General features: G+C 62.3%; 2 protein-coding genes across 12 annotated transcripts; one reads left to right on the plus strand and one right to left on the minus strand.

Moving 5' to 3' along the window:
* The first annotated feature begins 158 nt into the window (after positions 1-158).
* On the plus strand, positions 159-13282 carry CSRNP2 (cysteine and serine rich nuclear protein 2). Of its 10 annotated transcripts, none has more exons than XM_054183207.1 (7): positions 186-203; positions 1674-4786; positions 5473-5704; positions 7082-7427; positions 8029-8288; positions 9482-9778; positions 10034-11274. In XM_054183207.1, the coding sequence occupies exons 4-7, from the start codon at positions 7277-7279 to the stop codon at positions 10874-10876; spliced, it is 1551 nt and encodes a 516-aa protein (XP_054039182.1). In that variant the 5' UTR covers positions 186-203; positions 1674-4786; positions 5473-5704; positions 7082-7276; the 3' UTR covers positions 10877-11274. The 10 variants fall into 10 exon arrangements, with proteins under 10 accessions (XP_054039183.1, XP_054039182.1, XP_054039185.1 ...); XM_054183210.1 differs by lacking the exon at positions 186-203 and adding an exon at positions 11314-13282 and having other exon boundaries at positions 1327-4786; positions 10034-10427; XM_054183209.1 differs by lacking the exon at positions 186-203 and having other exon boundaries at positions 1327-4786; positions 10034-10427; positions 10580-11275.
* Positions 13283-13331: 49 nt separating this feature from the next.
* LETMD1 (LETM1 domain containing 1) lies at positions 13332-20481 on the minus strand. Of its 2 annotated transcripts, XM_054183216.1 has the most exons (9): positions 20343-20481; positions 18731-18882; positions 18463-18578; positions 18137-18219; positions 16719-16905; positions 16495-16596; positions 15438-15590; positions 15065-15161; positions 13337-14610 (listed from the first exon to the last, which is right to left on the minus strand). In XM_054183216.1, exons 1-9 carry the CDS (start codon positions 20441-20443, stop codon positions 14540-14542), a joined length of 1062 nt encoding a protein of 353 aa, XP_054039191.1. In that variant the 5' UTR covers positions 20444-20481; the 3' UTR covers positions 13337-14539. The 2 variants fall into 2 exon arrangements, with proteins under 2 accessions (XP_054039192.1, XP_054039191.1); XM_054183217.1 differs by lacking the exons at positions 18137-18219; positions 18463-18578; positions 18731-18882; positions 20343-20481 and adding an exon at positions 17514-18081 and having other exon boundaries at positions 13332-14610.
* Between the last annotated feature and the right edge of the window lie 379 nt (positions 20482-20860).

Below are 20860 nucleotides of genomic sequence, written 5' to 3' on the forward strand. Positions count from 1 at the left end.
GGGCGGTGGCGGGGGACGCTGGGGGGGCGTGCCGGTCACGTGACGCGGGGTATATAAGGGGAGGCGCAGCGCCGGCGGCCCCATTGTTGTCGGCGAGCGGCGGCGGGGCGGGTCCGCGCGGCCGCAGCCCCAGCGCGCGCCCGGCCGCCCCCCGGCCCCCCCGCCCCCCCGGGAGCCGCCCCCGCCCCGCCCGGGGGGACCCGGTGAGTGGGGGGGGTGAAGGGGGGGAGGGGGGTCCCGCCGCCCCGCCCCGGCGAGATGGAGGGGGCTCTGGGGTATGGGGGGATCCTACGGCTGGGGGGCGATGCAGGGGATGGGGGGCCTACGAGGGATGTGGGGGCCTATAGAGGTTGCAGGGTCTATAGGGGATGGGGTGGCCTTTAATTCATGGGGGGCCTATAAAGGGTGCAGGGGCCTTTTCCAGCTGGGGGGATCTATAAGGGATGCAGGGGCCTATGTGGTGTGTGGGGGCCTTTTCTCACTGGGGGGCCTATAGGGGATGCAGGGGCCTATGGGGGATGTGGGGGTGTTTTCTAGCTGGGGGGCCTATAGGAGGATACGGGGTCCTATAGAGGGTGCAGGGGCCTACAGGAGACATGGTGGCCTTTTCTAGTTGGGGGACCTATATGGTTGGGGGGCTCGTAGGTTGCAGGGACCTATCAAGCGTGCAGGGGCCTATAGGGGATGCAGTGCCTATAGGGGATGTGGGGGCCATTTGTAGCTGGGTGGCCTATAGGGGATGCAGGGCCCTACAGGGTATGTGGGGGCCTTTTCTAGCTATAGAGGGGGCTATAGAGGATGCGGAGGGCCCTTATAGCTGGGGAGCCTATAGGGGATGTGGGGGCCTTTTCCAGCTGCCGGGGGGGGGTGCTATAGAGGATGCAGGTGTCTATAGGGGAAGTGGGGGTTCTTCCCCTGGAGAACCTATAGGGGCTGTGGGTTATGGCCCCTTACAGCTGAGGGCCTGCAGGGGATGGGGGGCCCTGTAGGGGATGGGGGGGCCCCTACAGCTGGGGGCCTGTCTGTAGGGGATGTGGGGGCCCCCACAGCCGGGGCGCTCCCCTCTGCTGTATTTTGGAGGCCAGTAAGGGGTGTGGGACACCCTTATATTTGGGGGGGGGCTGTAGGGGATGTGGGGGGTCATTGTGGTCTCCCCTCTCTTGTACCTGGGGGGGCTATGAGGGATATGGGGGGGGTTGTTTATATCCAGTGGCCCTATGAAGGACACGAGGTGCCCTTATAGCTGCTTTGTCCTCTAGCTGGGGACCTGTAGAGGATTGGGGGGGACAGGATGTATAGGTGGGGGCCACAGAGTGTGGGGGTACAGGAGTCATGCTGGGGTGCAGGCAGGGCTGGGGGGGGCCGTTCCGGGGGTCCCCAAGAAGCCTCACAGGGTTGTTGTGGTGGGATGGAGCCGGTGATGGCGGTGGGACGCGTTGGTCTGGAGGAGGAACCATCATGGAGGTGCTGGTCCAGTGTCCCTGATGGTGGGGGGGTATTGCGGGGGGGGGGGCTGCCCCCATCGCCAGCACTGGGAGGTGAGGAGGGGGCTGGGAGGATCTCCCCCCTCTCGGTGAGCGGTGGTGGGACTCCACCAGCCCACCGTGGAGAAGGTTCCTCCTTGCCTGGCCCTCACACCGTGGCCCTGACCCTCCTCGGGGTTATCGTGGCAGGAGCCAGGGTCTGCGTGGGGACGGAGGTGACCCCGAGGGTCTGGAGTCCCATGCACTCGGGTGCTCCATGGTCTGCCGGTGGCCAGGGGCCTCTAGGTGTCCTCAGCTGTGGCCGCTGTCTGGAGGGAGCCCAGGAGCCCACATCAGCCAGCACGTGAGGTCTTGCCCCTCTCACCCAGCCGAGAAGAGCATCCAGGAGTGAGGGTTCAGCTCAGCAACCCCACGCTCACCCTCGGGAGGAGCTGGGCCAGTGGGACAACCATGGCAATGTTCTCCTTGTCCTCACCTTCAGGGTCTCCCTTTGGCCTTGCCTTTGAGGTCTCCCTGGCCTTCAGGGGAGGTCTCCCTTGACCTCGCCTTCAAGGTCTCCCTTGGCCTGGTCTTCAGGGTCTCCCTCACCTTCAAGATCTCCCTCGGCTTCACCTTCAAGGTCTTCCTCGCCTTCAGGGTCTCCCCTCGGCCTCACCTTTAGGGTCTCCCTCACCTTCAGGGCCTTTGGGTCAAGGTGTTCCGTGGAGCCACCGTGTGGGATGTGGGGTGGACCCACCTTTATGACTTGATTCTGGTGATGGGCAAAAGGACTGAGTAGGTTTTTCTGGGGACCGAGTGGGGTTTTTTGGGACCAGCCTTTTCCGTAGCACCCGCCTGAGCCTCCCCGGGAGGTGGGGCAGCGGCGTGGGGGGATCTGCCCGCCTTCAGCGGGCACCGAGGTGATTCGGGGCTCTAGGACAACCCAGCCCCATCCCTACCGACTGCGATGCTGGTTGTGTAAGCGCCGGCTCCAGCGCCGCCGGTGCTCGAGCCGTGGGAGCTGTAGCCTAGATTTATTCGTTAGCCGCATTCGTTAGCGGCAGCGTATAAGAGGAAACCAAATCTTTTGCCATTTGTTGTAAAAACCCGAAACCGAAGTGTTGGTGGTGTAAGGACCAGCCCGGGCTGGACTCGTCTCACCGCGGTGACGACCGGAGTGTCCCTGAACCGCAGCCCAGCGGATCCATTGGCTGCCGGGACCAATCCTGAGGGAAAAGCCTCCGACGACGGCAAATTTGTAAAAGAGACAACCTGCTGAACTCTTCCCGGTGGCCGAGCAGCCGACCCTTCCATCCAGGGTGGAAATTCTTTCATCTCATTTCTGGGCTCATCGATAAGAGCTTCTGCCCGAATTCCTGCTCTGGGATAATGCTGGGATATGACAGGAGCACGAGCCGGGAGCGGGAGCTCTGTGCTGGGTGTCGAGCAGGTGGAGGTGCCCCCGGATCCGACCATTTTTGCCGGCTCCAGGTTTAATTCTGCAGCGATTATTGAGCGTGAGCCTCATTTTTTTTTTTTCCCCCCTTGGGAGTGGGGGTTTCTGTGCTCCGCGGTGTCCGGCCACGTGCTCGGGTGTGACGGACCCTTCCCAGGCGGTGCCGAACCTGACCCAAAGCCCTTCTGCCACCCCTGGGGGGTTCTGGGGGGGCTCCCCGTCCTTGAGGAGGTGAGCTGCTTTATTTGCTCTTTGGAGGACGCGTGGAGCGAGGGTCTGGCTTCCCCGGGGTTTTCTCTTTGCATTCCCGCAGCGATAAACTCCCCGTTTCCCCCCACCTCGGTGGGGCCGAGGCTTTGCCGGGGCTTCGGGGTGACGGTGGGAGCTGCTTTTCCGCTTCCCAGTGAGTGCCGAAGGGTCTTCATTCTGCACGACCGCGAAGCTGCGGGGCTGCGTCGGCGGGGCTGGGGGTGGGGGTGTGCTGGGCACCTCGACGCACGCTCCATCCCCCCCCCGACGTGACGGCGTGATGCTCCGCAGCGATGCTGCCGTGTCATCCCGGCGATGCTCATCCTGCTGCGTAATGGGTAACGAGGGAGAGAGCCGGGCGGGGGGGGCGGCTGCCGGAGGGGAAGCCGCGTTTTTGGGTGGGTTTCACCCCGGGGTGAGCCGTTTTCCTGTTGAAATCGCCGCCGAGAGCCATCCTTATCTCCGGAGCCGGGGGGGAATACAAAATTGCAGCCGCTTTTGCGCTCCAGCATCACCTTCCCGGGAGACGCCGGGTGCTGCGATGGAATAAAATGGGCTCCTTTGGTTATTCCTCGATTATATTTTTCTGGTTTTATCTCGTGCGCCGTGATCCGGTCTTAAATACACCCGTTATCGACCAGGACGGGGTCGGGATGCTGCTGCTTAGCCCCGGGGTCTCTCCCTGTATATATCTCTTTATTTTCTTCCTTCTTGCATATCATTCCCACCCTCTCCTTGTCCATCTGCTGAAATAATCCCGCATCCCGGTATTTGGCACCTTGAAATCCTGGGAGGTTTTGTCAGGATCCGCTTTTGGCTTTTTTTTTTTTTTTTCTCTGGGCGACTTATTTCAACCAGCCTCCCCCCAAAAATTGATGCTCGAGGGATGTGGTTGAAGCAGTTTATAGAGGGGAGTAAATAGGAGGAGGAAATTTTGAGCATCTTCGGAGTTACTTGGTCCTGGAGCCCTTTGATCCACGTGAGATTTTTCAGGAGGGATCACAACACCCACAGGATGCCCAAAGGATCACAAAATCCGCGGGATGCACGCCTGGTGATTACTAATTGCTCTGAATATTTGGAAATCAAACCGCTCGTTGCTCCGGAATTGCTATGTCAGTCTCCGCCTGGACAAGCTGAGATGGGGGAGCAGCCCGGCAGCGCGTCCCGACGTGGATCGGGGATCATCGGAGACGATGCCGGAGTCGCGGGAGGCGAAACAAAACTCATTAGAGCTGGACCGAGGGCGGCGGATCCGCCACTCAACGAGCTTTGGGGACCACGGAGCATCCTCACCCTGAGGTGCTCCCACTTTTCCTCCTCTCCCGAAAGCTGGGAACCCGCAAACCAGGAGCCGGGGGGGGTTGTTTTTTTTTTTGTTTGTTTGTTTTTGCAGTGTGACAGTGTTAACCACTCATGATGGTCCGGGCTCGTTAAATCAACCTTGGATGAGCTTTGAGGCGGCAGGTTTTCCCGATCGGATCTTGGAGCGTCGCGGCTGGACCGGCTCCGCCTCGGGATGCTCTTGGCATCCGTGATCGCGGGAGTCCCGTCTCCCTCCGGAACGCCTCCCCGCTCCCAAAGGCAACGGCTGACGTGGAAAACACCAGTGTTTTGAGTTGAGCTCCTTTCGGTGTGGTTTAATAGCGGAAAGGAGGGGAATTGGGGTCGCGTGGCTCCTTCCTCACACTATTTGAGTCAAGTTTTTTTTCTTTCCCCATCCCAAATCCCCTCCTCGGGCCTTTATCCTCCTGGGCAGGGAAACGGGGGCCGTTTTGGGGCGACGGAGGTGGGAAAACAAGGGGTGTGTGTGTTGGGGGGGGGGTGTCGGGGTCGTGGTGGCAGCCACGCTCGAGTGGGTGTTTTCCACCTCCCCTGATCCCCTGGGATCGTGTGCGGGATCGGTGTCGTTCAGTCGGCTCCCGAATTGGGCTGCTGCTTACCCTGCTTCGACAGCTGCTTTTTCCCCGACTTTAGCAACAGGATGAAGCGATTCGCCTACAAATAAATACCCCCAAAAAGCCGTATTTAAACCCAGGCGGGGCTGGGAAATCGCACCCTGCTTGGGGCCTTCACTGCCACCCCCGTGCCGCTGCGGCTCTTGCACCGCCGCGTCCTTTTTGGGGGAGAAAAAGGCCACTGGTGTGTTCTTTTTTTGGGGAAAAAAAGGCACCGGCATGTCCTTTTGCGGGGAGAAAAAGGACACTGGCATGTCTTTTGGGGGGGAGAAGAAGGGCAGGGGGAGAAGTAGGGCACCCGTGTGTCCTTTTTGATGGCGCTAGCGTTTCTTTTCCGGCTTTAAAGAGGCCGGAGGCGATGGGAACCCAGCCCGGAGCTTCCCCCGGGGACGGGCAGTGCCTCCTGCTGCCCCTTCGCCCCGAATCGCATCCCAAGACCCTCAGATCCCTCCGGGACACGGGGTTCCGCGGGGGTGCCCTCGGCTGACACGCGTTATTTCGAAGCCGGTTGTTCCGTTGCCATGAGAACGGCGGTTGGAGCGAGGGAACACAAAGCGGAGAGGAGATGGCACGAGCGGGTGGGTGCTGGGCTCCCCGGGGACTGGGGGGACGGGGCATCCCGGGCCCCGGGGATGGGGACAAGGACAAGGGACATGCCCTGGGCTTGGTTCAAAAGCAAAAGCCGCCGGTGTTGCGGTGGCCCGAAAGCATCAGGAGGACGAGGAGCGATGCAGCGGGGAGACCGGCGAGCAGGATCCGCTCCCAAAAATTCCTCGCCCGAGCCGGAGACAAGCGTTTCCCGGCTTTCTGGGGGCAAAGCTGCCCGTTTTGGAGCGTGTGGGCATTAACGAGGGGGCAGGAAAACGCCGGGGACTCTCCCAGCAAAATCCTACAGGGGCTTAATCCCTCCCGAAGGCTCGGACGGAGCCGCTGATCCGGCGTCGGCGATGGGCGGGTGACCCAGGGCACGTCCCGAGGGCTTTTTAAGCTTTAGGGGTTTTTTTTTTTAGCGAGGGAGGCGGCAGGCACACCGAGCCGCCAGCAGAGGTTATTTCACGGGTGACACGTGCGGTGGTCGGCCGTGCCGGGGCGGCGCGAGCTCCTTTCTTTGTAAAACTGGCGTTTCCTTGTGCTCGGGAATTGATTTGGTGCTGAACGGGTTTAGGACAGAAGAGTTTGGTGGGAAGGGACCTGCGGCCGTCACCCTGCCCAACCGCCTGACCCCGCCGGGGCGGCCCAAGAATTAAAGGATGTTATTAAATAATATTAAATAGCCACGCGCAGCTCCCTCCTGCAGACCAGACGCGGGGAGGATGGGCTCGCCTTGGAGAATGGAGGCTTTATCCAGGCTGGGGCGGGCAGGGATGGAGAGAAGCTGCTCCTGAGAGCCAGGGAATCAGAGAATCCCAGCCTGGCAGGGCTTGGAAGGGATCTCTGGGGATCTCCGGGTGGAACAGCCCCGGGGCTCCCAGCCTTTCCCCAGCACAGAGATGCTCCAGCCCCTCAGCATCTCCGTAGCCTCCGCTGGACTCTCTCCAGCACTTCCCCGTCCTTCTGGAACCGGGGAGCCCAGAACTGGACCCAGTGCTCCAGCTGTGGCCTCCCCAGGGCAGAGCAGAGGGGGAAGATGACCTCCTTCGCCCTGCTGGCCACCCCAGGAGAACATTGGCCTTCTTGGCCACCAGGGCCCATCGCTGGCTCGTGGGCATCCCGTTGTCCCCCAGGACTCCCAGGTCTCTTTCCACAGAGCTGCTCTCCAGCAGGTCACCCCTCAACCTGTCCTGGTGCGGGGGGGTTGTTCCTCCCCAGGCGCAGGACCCTACACTTGCCCTCATTGAACTCCATGAGGTTCTTCTCCACCCAACTCTCCGGCCCGGCCAGGCCTGGCTGGATGGTGGCACAGCCTTCCCCCAGTCCTGTGTCACCGGCTGCAGGGACACTGTCCCCTCCTCCAGGTCATTGATGAAGACGTTTAGCAAGGCTGGACCCAGAATTGACCCTGGGGAACACCGCTAGTTACCATTCCTGGTTATCCCGAGTGATATCCAGCCTTCACCGAAACGCCGTTACAGCTTCTCGCCTTCTCGGCAGGACCGCGGTGAGCCCGTCCGGAGCTCCGGTGGCCGGCTCTCCATGCGAACCACGGCCAAATGGATGCGATCGCGAGCGCCGGCCTCAAGAGGAAGTGCGAGGATGCGGACGTGGGCTCGCCGGGCTCCAACTCGGACGACGAGATCTCCAACAGTGACAGCGCCGATAGCTGCGACAGCGTCAACCCCTCCAGCTCCACCGGCTTCATACGTGAGTGGTCGGGGCTGGTCACCGGCCGTGTCCCCAGCCTCTGCCGTCGAGCATGGGGCACCTGGGCGTGGGGCTGGCTCCGCTCTTCTGGGTGTGGGGCTGGCTCTGTCCTTCCCCTAGACGTGGGGCTGGCTCCACTCTTCCCCTCTTCGTCCCTTACAACCCGTTTGGGGTGATGAGCAGAGATCTACTCGCCCGTCCCACGGGTTCGGGTCGCTCCGGACCCCAGGGAGTTTCAAATATTAGTCCCCAAATTGGTTGTCCAAGGTCCATCCTGGACCTTTTCTATCCCCCTCCCGGCGTTTGCCCCACCTGAAATATTTTGGTGGCTGATGGTGATGGTGGTGTAGGGGGATTGGGGATCAATGGGGTTGGTCTCGGTGGCATCGGAGGTAAGAGCGCAGCCCATGAGGACACAGCTGTCACCCAAAGCCAGCTGGGGGCCACCAACACGAGCTCAACCTGCTCCTGGGAGCCCGAGGGCTCAGGGATTGCAGAAAAGCCACTTTCCAGTGGGGCGGAAGGTCTTCATGGGACTCTCAAAAGGGTTTTTTGCTCCTAACAGCCCTTTTCTGCCTTCCCCCCCCCCCGGCCCCCGCAGCCACCTCCATCCTGAAGCGGCAGAAGCAGCTTCGCAGGAAGAATGTCCGCTTCGACCAAGTGACCGTCTACTACTTCGCCCGACGCCAGGGTTTCACCAGCGTCCCCAGCCAGGGCGGCAGCTCCCTGGGCATGGCCCAACGCCACAACTCCGTCCGCCGCTACACGCTCTGCGAGTTCGCTCAGGAGCAGGAGGTGAATCACCGGGAGATCCTACGGGAGCACCTCAAGGAAGAGAAACTCCACGCCAAGAAAATGAAGGTATTGCCGGGGCAGCGGGGTGTCGCTGGTGAAATCGCGGCCGGGAAACGCCTCCCTGAGCTTTGGTGGAGCTTGAGCGTAAGCCAGGTCGGAGGAGAGAGATCCAGGCTGCCGTTTCACACCGTCTGGGGATGGGTTTATCGCCGCTAAACTCTTCTTTTTTATATTTTTTTATCTCTTTTTTTGTGTCGATGCTGCGCCCGCCCGCAGTGCCGGCCGGGCAGCGTCAACCTGTGCTGGGTTGGCCAAATTCTAGCAGGTCTGTGCCGGTAGAAATTCCGGTCTGGGAGGAGGCAGCCGGGCTGCGTCGGGGAACGATGAGGATCTGGGGTGGCTCTGCCTGTTTTCCAGCCTGGCCCCAATTTGCCGCTGCCGGGTCTGGGCCCTCGGGTGCTGCCTGGGGACGCTCTGCAGAGCCCGCCATCGGCTCCCGCTGCCGGGACAGCCTGCTTTGGGCAAAGGGACTCAAATCCAGCCGGCAGCCTCTTTATTTTCTTTATTTTTTGATTATTATTTTTTAAAATGGGCTTTTCCACCAGCTCCTCAGGAGGCCGTGGACCCCTCCGTCCGCTGCCTCTGCGGGTGCTGGCTCTCCGAGGGCCGGGGACCCCCTTTTCTCCTCAGCACCGAGATTCAGGGGTATCGGGGGGCGTGGGGAGGAGGGGAGGTTGAAGGGCCGGAGCAGGGAGGTGAAGGCGCGTTGCAGGATCCGGCTCTGGCCCCGCCGCTGTTTCAAACCTCGTTTTACCGGGGCTGGGGGTGGGGGGGGGATGCTCTGCGGCTCCGCTGCTGCCGCCGCTCTCCCGGGACCCTGATATTTTAAGCAGCGGCGGCCTCCTTTTATCTGGCTATTTGCAGGGCGCCGTAGTGGAGGGAAGACAGAAAAGGGATTCTCTGCTCTGAATTATTTTTATTATTTAATTTTTTCCCCGCTTCTTTCTCCTATAAACTGTCAGGAGCCCGCCCGCAGTGTGACCGGGGGGGGATCGCGCAGGGACGGCTCTGTGCGGGACCGGGTCGGAACCTGCCCGGTGCTGGGGGGCCAGGGAAGGCTTGGAGCCGGGTGGGGGGTGGTCGGTGGGGGACGAGGAGGCAGATGGAGGGACGTCTGTCCGTCCTTCCTCCTGCCTCGTCGCTGGGGTTCGGCGTTCCCCCCCCGGGCTGGGCACTGACTCTGCCCCGCCGCCCCGCAGCTCACCAAGAACGGCACGGTGGAGTCGGAGGAGGCGGACGGCCTGACGCTGGAGGACGTCTCGGACGACGACATCGACGTGGAGAACGTGGAGGTGGACGACTATTTCTTTCTGCAGCCGCTGCCCACCAAACGCCGCCGAGCTTTGCTGCGAGCCTCTGGCGTTCACCGCATCGACGCTGAGGAGAAGCAGGAGCTGCGGGCCATCCGCCTGTCCCGGGAGGAGTGCGGCTGCGACTGCCGCCTCTACTGCGACCCGGAGGCCTGCGCCTGCAGCCAGGCAGGGATTAAATGCCAGGTGAGTCAGGGAAGGAGACGCCGGCGGCGAAACCAGGTTGCCGGGGCTCGTCCTGGTGCCGGTGTGTCCGTACTCTCCTCGGGGGCCGGCTCGTCCTGGAGGAATCGGGGTGCAGCTCCGGCCTTGTTTTGGGGACACCTCGCAGGGGGCAAAACTTCCCCCAGTGCCAAATTCTCAATGGCGGGGGTGGATTTTAGGCTCCGGGGAGGGATTCTCTGGGATCCTGGAGCTGCCACGTCTCCGTCTCCCTGCCAGGTGGATCGCATGTCCTTCCCCTGCGGCTGCTCCCGGGACGGTTGCGGGAACATGGCCGGTCGGATCGAATTCAATCCCATCCGGGTGCGGACTCACTACCTCCACACCATCATGAAGCTGGAGCTGGAGAACAAGCGTCAGGGCGGGCGGCCACCGGCGCCGGAGGAGGAGGCGGCTGCCGCCGCTCACGGCTCAGCCGGCGACTGGCTGGGGCCGCAGCCGGCCGAAACGCAGGACTTCCAGGAATTCATGGCGGAGAATGAGACGGCCGTCATGCACCTGCAAACGGCGGAGGAGTTGGAGAGGCTGAAGGCTGAGGAAGACTCCAGCAACGGCTCCAGCGTGGAGAGCTTGGGCGTTTGCATCCTGGAGGAGCCCCTGGCCGTGCCGGAAGGTTTGTGCCCGGGTCTGGCCGCCCCCATCCTCATCCAAGCCCAGTTACCTCCGGGCTCGTCCGTCCTCTGCTTCGCCGACGGCTCGGAGCAGGCGGCCTCGGCGGTGGGCGACCAACCCTACTTGAACGATGGCCCTGTGGTCTACTACCAGGTGGAGCAGAGGCCGGCGCTGGGCGCCAAGGGCGAGGGCAGCGCGGCGGAGCCACCGGCACCGTCCTCCTGCCCGGGCGAGAAGGACCTCGGCGTCCTCCCCGGCCCCGTGGTGACTTGCGGCCGAGCCGCCGCTCCCAGCAAGGGGGAAGCGTCCAAAAATCCTCCCTCGTCCCCAGAGGCCGCCCCGTCCTCCGAGGGCTGCCGAGCGGCAGCTGCTCCCTCTTCCCCGTCCCCGGTGCCACCGGAGCCACCCTCCACCAAGGAGCCCTCGCCGGGGCCCGTCCTGCCCGTCTGAGCGGCCCCGTCCCCCCCCAGCGCTCATTTATTTATTGACAATAATATTTTCTGGACCGGCAGCGGCCACTGGTGGTTATTTAATTGCAGGGGAGGGAGGGGGGAGCGCGGGGGGGCTGCCTTGTACAGAGGATTTTAAAGGGCGTCCCCTCGCCCCGGGGGCCAGGAGCCCTTCGCTTGCCCGGCAGAGACGGTTTTCGCGTTCTGGTGGCCGCTTGGTTGCCACCTGCGCGCTGGGACACGCCGGACCCGCGGCCTCCTGCTTCCCGTGGCAGCTCCTTCCCGTCCGCCTCCCCCTCGGCTGCCCCCACCGCAGCCCCCGGCTGCCAGCAGACCTCTGCCCTCTTCGGTTTTTAATGAAAAAAGACCTTTTTTTCCTCTTTTTTTTTTTTTTTTTTTTTCTTCCCCCCCCCCCCGGCTTTAATGAATGTTTACCAGGCCGTGTCACAACCCGGCGCCTCCGAGGGATGCTCCAGCCCCTTCCCTACGGCCAGGACGGACCGGGAAGGACCCGGAGCCAGTGGGGAGGCTCCAATTGCACAAGGTGGGGGCGAGACCACGGCCTGAAAACTTCTAGAAAATTTTTTTTTTTGGGGGGGGGGTGTTTAACCACCTGGATTTGAAGAGTTTGAGCCTGGCGCGGCCGTGACGGAGCCCCGTGTCCGTCCGTCCGTCCGTCCCTGTGTTCCACACCGGCCTCGAGGAACGGTCAAGACAACCGGACAGGAAAAGCACTTTCCGTACTCGCCCCCCCAGCCCCGGGCACCCCCCCCCCGGGCTCCAGCCTTATCCCGGCCGATGGGAAGCGTCTCCCCTCCGTCTCCTGCCGTTCACCGGACTCTGGATGAGGAAATCGGCTCTTTTTAAGGAGAGAATCAAGAGCCGGGGGGGCGAAGAGCCCTCGATGCCCAGGACCTTCCTCTGCGGGGGCGGGGGGGTCCAATCTGACCTGGCCCCCGGCTGCCGCCTTCGGCTTCTCCTTGGAAAACGGCCCCGGAGCTGCTCCCAGGGGATCCTGCTCCTGAGGGAAACCTCCCGATGGAGAGCAGGGACACGGAGCGGGGGGAAGACTTGGGCCCGACAAAGTGCTTTAATTATTTTTTTGCCGGGGGGGTGTGCGTGGGGGGGGTTGTGGCGGTTTAAGGCTCTTCTCGCGCTCCTGGCGGTCGCCTCCTGCTGTCGAAAGGGGTTTGAAGGGGGTTAAAGCCCCTTTTGCTGCTCTCGCCGCCTCGGCCAGCGGTTCCAACCGAGCCTTAAGTCCGGCAAAGCCGCTTTTCCCCCCCCAACCCCGTCCCTCCCCACCGGCACCGAGCCCGGGGGACACCGTCCCCTTTGCCCGGAACCGGGGCTGGGGGCCGGGGCGGGGGGCTCTCAGTGCCCGTTACCGGTGGGATCCCGGGGGCAGCTCCCCCTGCCCTCGGCCGACGCACAAGGGCTAAATTCGGGAGGAACGAAGCCTTAGCCCGTGTCGGGCGCGTCCCCGGCCAGGATGATGTTCCCGGCGATGACGATGTCCCCGCGTCCCTTCCCGGCGGGAAGGCCATGGCCATGGCTGGGGGGGAGGGGGGGGTAGTTTTATTCAGCTCCCGCAAGAACCGGAGCGACTCCGAGCTGCAAAAACCTGGAGCAAACGGCGACACTTGAATGGGTTAAAAAAAAAAAATTAAAAAAAAAATCTTTTACTTCCTCCCTCCCCCCTTTTTTTTTTTTTTTTTTTAAATTTTTTTATTTCCCACGGGCTCCGCACTCCCTCCCCGGTGGCCGCCGCGGCTCGTTTAAGCGACTCATTAGGGGAGCCCGGCGGTTCCCTCAACCGCCAGAATGAATCCTAAAACGCCGGTTAGGATGGGTGCTTTCACGATAAGCAAAGAATCGGATTTATTCTATTTTTTAACAAAGAAAACTATGCTGTTAATAGTGCAATGAAAGCGCTTTTCTGCCTTTTCTTGGGTTGTTTGGTGGGGGTTTTTTTTGGGGGTGGGGGGTGGGTTGGTTGACACGTTCCTGACCGACGCTAACTACCGCTGGTCACTCGCTCCGTTCCTGGCCGCGTAAGGACCCCCAGCCCCTCCCCCGGCCCGTCTCCCCTCTGGTGCTACCGCCCTGCCCCGACGGCACGGTGATGGCGCCTGCCCCGCAACGGGCAGCGCCAAAATCCAGGCGGCCCCCCCGCCCCCGGCTCCCAAACCTCCCCCTTCTCCCACTGTCTGCAGGTGGCTTTTTTTTTTTGAAAAAAATTTTTTTTTTTTTTCATTTTTCCAGTGTGAATCCAAAGCTTGTCCTCCGCTTTTTTTTTTTTTCCCCCCCAATTCTTATTGTTTCCAGCCTTTTTATGTTCTTTTCATGGTGACAATGCTGTATTTAAAGAGAATATTTAAGTGTAAAAATAAAGAAATGCTCAAACTTGCACCACTCCTGTCTTAAAGGGGGTTAACCCCCACCCCTCACCCCCCCCCCCACCCCAGGGGAACTCGAATTCCTGCAAAAATGGGGTGGGTGAGGATTAAGGGAAGGGTTTTCTTCTCCTAGAGGTGAGGGAGGAGCTCGGAGCTGACCTGGTGCACGGGGAGGGGAAGGGGGGGGGGGGGATGATTCTTACCCCTCCTTTATACCCCAATAACGCTTAAAAAAGGGAATTTTCCAGGTGTTGGCGCATCCCGGCTGCGGGTGGAGGAGCCGGTGGGGGGACACGGAGTATTTCCCGGCGCGGGAGGCAGGGAGGGGGCCTCCAGAGAGACGCCGGAGCCGCTCGCTTGGTTTTCTCTTTAATAAAACACTGAAAGTTGGGTTGAATTCACTCCACGGCGGGGACGTTTCTCATGCAGTGCCGGGGCTGGGTGAGACACGGCGGGTTTTAACCCCTTCACGCAGCCTCGGGGCCGGGAGCTGCCACTGAAGCACCCCCCCACCCCCCCAGAGCCGCCTCCACCGAGCAGAAAGCGGGGGGCTGCGCTCTAATTAGGCAGAACTTAACGAAGGCAGCCCGGAGCCTCCGCTGAAGGCGTCGGTGCCTTCGCTCTAACCCCGTTGGTGTCGGCAGCGGCGTTTCCAGCCTCCCCCGGGTGCGGGGCTGCGATGGGGATGCTCCGGGAGGCAGAGGAATAAAAAGCACGGGAACCCCACGAGGCTCCCGCTTCGGTCGCACGGGGATTTGGGGTCTTTTCTTAAACCCTCGGGGAGATTTTTATCTTTAAGACTGCTCAGTGGAGTAAAGAAACTAAACAAAACCCCTCCGTGCGAGGCACAGAGCAGCAAAACCCAAGCTGAAGGGAGCCCGCGACTACGAGATACTAAGGGAAGTGTCCACAGGCAGCGGAGACGCTGGTTCTCCCCTCCCGTAATTCAAGTGACGCAGTTTCAGAGCCGTAACAGCGAAGCCGCCTTCCCGGGACGCCGAGGGAGGGAAGGCAGGGCCGGGGCTCAGCCCCACGGCATCGCCAGCCCTCTCCGACGGCACGAAGGGGAAGAGAAGAGCCGGCGCTGGCACAAACCTCCGAGGGAATCGCATCTTCGCCCCCGCGGCAGCACCGGGGTCCCAGCGCCGACCGCGGGCCGCGGTTTCAGGTCACCGAAAGGCGGGTTTGGTTTTGGCGGCACCAGGCTGGGAACGGCCGAGTCGGCGCGCGATGCCTGGGGTGAGGGTGCGCAGCCGGCGGCTCGGCCGTCACTCCTTGGCCCTGAGGTAGTTGAGGGACAGCAGGACCATGCTGTTCGCCAGGAGAGAAGCTTCGGAAGCTGAAAAAAACAAAAAAAAAAAACAGGAGAGAGGGGTCGGAGCGGCGCCGCCACGGCCCAACCGCTCCAAACACGCTCATCCCGAGCTGCCGGTGCGGCACCGGAGGCTGCGGGGCTCCCCCTCGCCCTCTCTCCGGGGGCTTTTTGCTCTGCTCTGGGTTCCCCATTTCCCTCCCGCTCCCATTTTGCTTCCCCCAGTGCTGCTGCACGGCTGGAATCCGCCACCACGAGGTCTCTGCGGGACGGGGACACCCAGGCACAGGCTGTCCTTTGTGGGCGTCCCACACGGACGCGTCCCTGCAGAGAGCCAGTGGGCTCCGCCACGTCCTTCTCTCGGGGCCAGGAGATCCATGGGGCAGCCCCAAGGGGGATAAAGCCCCCGTTTATCCCAAATTTCCCCAGAACCGACGTTCCCAGGTGCCTCCTGCCCCAGGCGGGAGCTGCCTCGCGGTACCTTGCAGCTTGCAGGAGAGCCCCAGCCACTGCTCCAGCCACGCTCTGCACTCCGACATGCCGAGATGAGTGGAGTTCAGGCCACGGATATAACAAGCCTGCGGAGAGGGAAAAAACACGGATACATTCAGGAACATGAAACTCCGGAGATCACGCTGGGATCCAGCGGGGAAGCAGGGCTGAGCTATGGTGCCCCGGTGTGGTCCCAGCATGGAAAATGGGCTCGGAAAACGCCTTTCTGGAGGAAAGTGGCCACAATCCACCTCGCGGTGGGTCTGGAGGAATGTGCTGCGCCCCGACGCAGCTCCGCTAACGATGGGGAGGGCCAGGACGACGCGAGCCCAGGGGAAAGGGGCTGGAGGAGGCGTCCTCACCGCTTTCAGCTCCTCCTCGGACAGCTGGCCCAAGCCCAGGCGCAGCATGGCACGGTCCAGGTGCCGGATCTCCAGGACGTGGCTCCGCAGGCGATGCCTCAGGAAAAAGGCCGGCAAGTGAGGGGTCAGGAACAGGACCTGGCTCAGGGCTCTCTGAGAGGGAAAAGAAGGGCAGGTCACCGGTGAGGACAACCGACTCCTCCAAAAATGGGTGTCCGACCCATTCAGGCACAACTTAAATCAGACAAAGCCTCTCCCGTTCCAGACATGCCCCACGTTTTGTTCCTCTTTAATTATCTGACTAATTGTCCTGCCCACCCTGAAACCCCGAGCTGCCCTTGGCCGTTCTCGTTACACCCAGCTCGGCTGCCCGGCCCGGCGAGCAGAGCAGGGAGCGGTGTCCAGAGAAACGAGCTCTGTCCTGGGCTGGACGCGGGTGTCTGGGGCACGTCCAGGGGTGTGGGACGGCTCAGGAGTGGCCGATGGCCCCACCGAGCCAGGCAGCTACAGCAAGGACGGACAAACGGTCTCGTTTGGGGGCTGTTTTCATGGAATGACAGACTGGTTTGGGTGGGAAGGGACCTTTAAAGACCACAGAGTGCCACCCCCTGCCCTGGGCAGGGCCACCTCCCACCAGCCCAGGTTGCTCCAAGCCCCGGCCAACCTGGCCTTGAACCCCTCCAGGGATGGGGCAGCCACAGCTTCTCTGGGCAACCTGGGCCAGGGGCTCACCCCCCTCACAGCCAAGAATTTCTTCCCGATATCCCATCTAAATCTCCCTCTTGCAGTGTAAAACCCTTCCCCCTCGTCCCATGGCTCCCCTCCCTGCTCCAGAGTCCCTCCCCAGCTTTCCTGGAGCCCCTTGAGGGACTGGAAGGGGCTGGAAGGTCTCCGCGGAGCCTTCTCTTCTCCAGGCTGAACCCCCCCAGCTCTCTCAGCCTGTCCCCACAGCAGAGGGGCTCCAGCCCTCCCAGCATCTCCGGGGCCTCTGTGGCACCTCGGCGCCCTTCAGTAAGAGCCAGCTCTGAGCTGCCGGCAGGAGAAAAGCCGCACTCACCACATGAGACACCTGGAGCTTGTTCAGACCCAGCGGAGATCCTGAAAACAAGCTTCTGACAGCATAGAGTTCGGCCACGCGCGGCTGGGAACCTCGCTGCACCTGAAAGAGCCACGGCGTGCGTTGCCGACACCTCCCGGCGGTGCTCGTCATCACCACCACCAGGCAGGGCTGAAGCAGCAGCGCAGGCAGGACGGGCAATACCAGCCGCGGCGCCAACGTACCTCGGCGCAGAGCTCCTGCAGGCGTTTTTGGAGCTGCGGCTCAGGCAGGGAACGCGCTGCCAGGGCTATACTCTTCACCACATCCGGGTAGGAGTCTCTCCGGATGGCATCGTAGGCGTCCAGGAACTCAACCTGCTGGCTGGGGGTCCAGAAGTAGCGGATCAGCAGCTGGCGTGGGAAGAAATACCTTGGAGAGAAGAAGAGACGGGGATTCAGGGAGGAAAACCGCAGGGATGAGCTGGGGCAGTTGGATTTTGTGTTGCTGGGAAGAAGCGCAAGCAACGTCCTGCGCCAGGGCAGCACCTCTCGCCCCCAGGAGCTGCGGAGGTTCGCTCCTCCAAAGGGGAGAGCCCGGGAATCACGGAATCGTTTCGGTTGGAAAAGACCTTTAAGGTCATCAAGTCCGACCGTTAACCCAACGCTGCCAAGCCCACCGCCTGACCGCGTCCCCAGGTGCCGCATCCGCACGACTTTTAAATCCCTCCAGGGACGGTGACTCCCCCCTGCCCTGGGCAGCCTGTTCCAGATCCTCGATAAAGATATTAAACAGAACCGGCCCCAGCCCCGAGCCCTGGGGAACACCACTTGCGACCGGCCGCCGACTGGAATTTAACTCCATTCCCGACCCTTTGGGCCCAGACAGGTTTTAACCCGGTGAGGCGAATGCCTGTCCGAGCCCCGAGCACCCAGTTTTGCCAGGAGAACGCCGGGAGAAATGGTGTCAGGAATGAATCAATCAGCTCTGAGAAGGTAAACACCATCCACGGCCTTTCCCTCCTCCACTGAGCGGGTCACCTTGTCATTGAAGGAGATTGGCTCCTCCAAAGGCCACAGAGAGCTTGGAAAGGAGAGCTCCGAGCAATCGGATCACCGTCGTGCCCAACTGGAGCTCCTCCGCTGCAGCCGAGGTTCCACACAACCCGGAGATCTCCACCCTGCGCCATTTTACACGGCGGGGCTCTCACCCACCCGCAGGACACGAAAGCCAGGGAGCGGAATTGAAAAATCCAGGGATTTAGCCTGGATTTAGCTCTGGCGGCAGGACAGCTGGCAGGGAGAGGGACGTTCGAGGCGCTACAGAGACAGCTGGGAGGGAATTGTGCAAGGAGGTTTCTCCAGCCAAGCACGCGCAGGGCTGTTCCCTGCATGCCGGGGATTATTTCTCCGGGTTAGAAACACGGAGCCGGACGGGTTGCTGGCAAGCAGGAGCTGGTATTGCGAAACAATCGCCAGGCTCGTCGGGCTACGGGCATTTTTTACTACAGTGCGAGGTGGAGGGAGGAAGGGAGACCATCTGGCTGGATTTATAACTCTATAAAAACCCCACAATTCCATGAAATTTAAGGTATCAGTGAAAAGGAGCCCAAAGAGCGGGGCTGCGGCCGAGCCCCGGCGGTCACTGTGGGGCCAGTACTCACATCAGGACGATGACCAAGAAGTTGGCGAAGGGCGGGATGGCGATAATTCCGATGGGAATGGCCTTGATCACATCCCTGCGAAACTGCCTCCGAAATCAGAAAAGAGAATCAGGACCTGACGCCAAACTCGCAAAATTCCCTCAAAATTAACAGCCCCGGCCCTGGCTGCGGCTTCCGAACCCTGTTTTTAGGCAGGGAACGTGCCTCGCCCAGAGGAATTGGCCTCTCTGAGCCCCTGCCAAAGCCCCACACGTGAACTCAAGACCCTTTTTCTGGCGAGGCAGAGCCAGGTGGCACCGAAGGGCGTCCCGAGCGCCGCGCCGTACCTGCCGCAGCCTCTCCATCTCCCGGTAGGGAAGCTGCTGAACGCTCAGTCTCTGGTGGGACATTTTCGATTTGATTTTTCTTATTTCTTTGACTTCCAGGAAGAGCGCTTGGATTCCTGCCAAAACAGAGAGCGCCCTCAGGTTCTGATCCCCAGAAAACTGCCTCTGGCGATACGGTTTTTAGCCCCGGGAAGGGAACCGGCAGCGCAGCCAGCTGCCCCCATTCTCCCCAGCGAAGCGGAAATGTCTCCTCCTCCCTGGGACCCACCTTTCGTGAAAGTCGCGTACAGCACGTAGAAACGGGGGAAGGTCTTTTCCAAAAACCTCTCGTACCTCCCGTTGATGTGCTTTGCTTTCGATGCCAGGGCGGCGAGGATGGACCTGGAACCAGCCTTCGTGGAGAGGCAGCACAATGCGGACCTGCAGCGAAACAACCCCCCAGTTATTTCTGTGAGTGTTTTACGGAAAAGGCTGGCTCGTGACGAACTTATGAAGTTCAACCAGGCCAGGTACAAGGTCCCGCACTTGGGTCAGGGCAACCCCAAGCATGGACACAGGCTGGGGGATGAAGGGATTGAGAGCTGCCCTGAGGAGAACGACTCGGAGGTGTGAAAAACTGAATGTGACCTGGCAACGTGCGCTGGCAGCCCAGCAACCCCCCTGCAGCCTGGGCTGCATCCCCAGCAGCGTGGGCAGGGGGGCGAGGGGGGGATTCTGCCCCTCTGCTCCGCTCGGGGGAGACACCCCCCCCTGCAGTGCTGCCTCCAGCGCTGGGGCACCAACAGCAGAAGGACACGGAGCTGTTGGAGCGGGGGCGGAGGAAGCCCCGGAGATGCTGGGAGGGCTGGAGCCCCTCTGCTGTGGGAACAGGCTGAGAGAGCTGGGGGGGTTCAGCCTGGAGAAGAGAAGGCTCCGCAGAGACCTTCCAGCCCCTTCCAGTCCCTCAAGGGGCTCCAGGAAAGCTGGGGAGGGACTCTGGAGCAGGGAGGGGAGCCATGGGACGAGGGGGAAGGGTTTTACACTGGAAGAGGGAGATTTAGGTGAGATCTGGGGAAGAAATTCTTGGCTGTGAGGGGGGTGAGCCCCTGGCCCAGGTTGCCCAGAGAAGCTGTGGCTGCCCCATCCCTGGAGGGGTTCAAGGCCACGTTGGACGGGGCTTGGAGCAACCTGGGCTGGTGGGAGGTGGCCCTGCCCAGGGCAGCGGGTGGCACTGGATGATCTTCAAGGTCTCTTCCAACCCAAACTGTTCCTGCTTCTCTGACCATTCCATAAACACCGGGTGGTGTTTATGGCCCCTTCCAACCCAAACCGTTCTGTGATTCTGTGAAAGTGGAGATGGCCCAGGGAGAGGTGGGACACTGGGCTGTGGGATTCCCAAAAGCCCCAGAAAAGCTACAGGGTGCTGGGACACACCCCCCCCCAGCCACTGGGAACCCCCCCTCTCCCACACGGGCAGCCCTGGCCAGCCCCAGGCAGCTCCTGAGACAGGGCTCAAGTCCATGACCAGGTCTGGGGGGGGCACTGGGGGGTGCTGCGACCAGGACCAGGGCCCGGCAGGGGTTGGGGGGCTCCCCAGTGCCTGGGCGGGGCCGTCAGTGGCGCTGGGGGGACAGGGTCGGTAACGGGTGGGGGGGCGACAGCTGGCGCTGGTGGGGGGACGGGGGGACACGAGACACCTCGGTAAGAAACGGGGGGTGGTTTCGGGGGAATGGGGGGTCTCTTGGGGCTGGGGAGCGGGTGGGGGCTACGGCCAGTACTGGGGGGGTGGGAACTGGGGGGAGGAGAAGACCGGTAATCGGGCGGGGATGGGTCGGGGGGCCCGGCCGGTGCCGGGGGGCGATGTCCGATACCAGGGGGGTGGGGGGTCGGTCCCCGCTCACCTCGGCGCCCCCCGGGCGCGGCTGAGGGCGGCGGCGGCGGGGCCGGGCCCGGAGCCGAGGCGCCAGAGCGCCCAGCGGCAGCCGGCCCTGGACAGCGCCATCTTGGCGGGTCACCGCCGGGGGGCAAAGGGCGAAGGTCACGGCGCAGGGAGGGGGGAGAGCGCGAGCGCGGGCAGCTAAGCGCTGATTGGCTGGCGGGGCGGTGCCCGCGTGACGGGAGCCGGAAGCGCCGTGCGGCCGGTCATGTGACCGAAGGCGGAAGTGTTCCCTGGGGGTCGTCGGGGTGCGAAGCGGGACCTGACCGGGTCGACCCCCCCGCCCCCCCCACCCCGGTACCGGCCCGGGGCCCTGGGCCCGCGGGCGGGGACCGAGCACCCCCGCAGCCCCCCCGAGGTCGGGGTCGTGCCCCGCCGAGGGTTCCCCCTCTCCGGTGCTGTTTTAAGGCCCACGGAGCAGTGGTGGGCGTGCCCGGGCGGGCCGCGGCCTTGTCCCGGGCTGCCCATCCACTTCCCGGGCCC

The sequence above is a fragment of the Rissa tridactyla genome, chromosome 24 (genome assembly GCF_028500815.1).
Source record: "Rissa tridactyla isolate bRisTri1 chromosome 24, bRisTri1.patW.cur.20221130, whole genome shotgun sequence".
Classification (NCBI taxonomy): domain Eukaryota; kingdom Metazoa; phylum Chordata; class Aves; order Charadriiformes; family Laridae; genus Rissa; species Rissa tridactyla.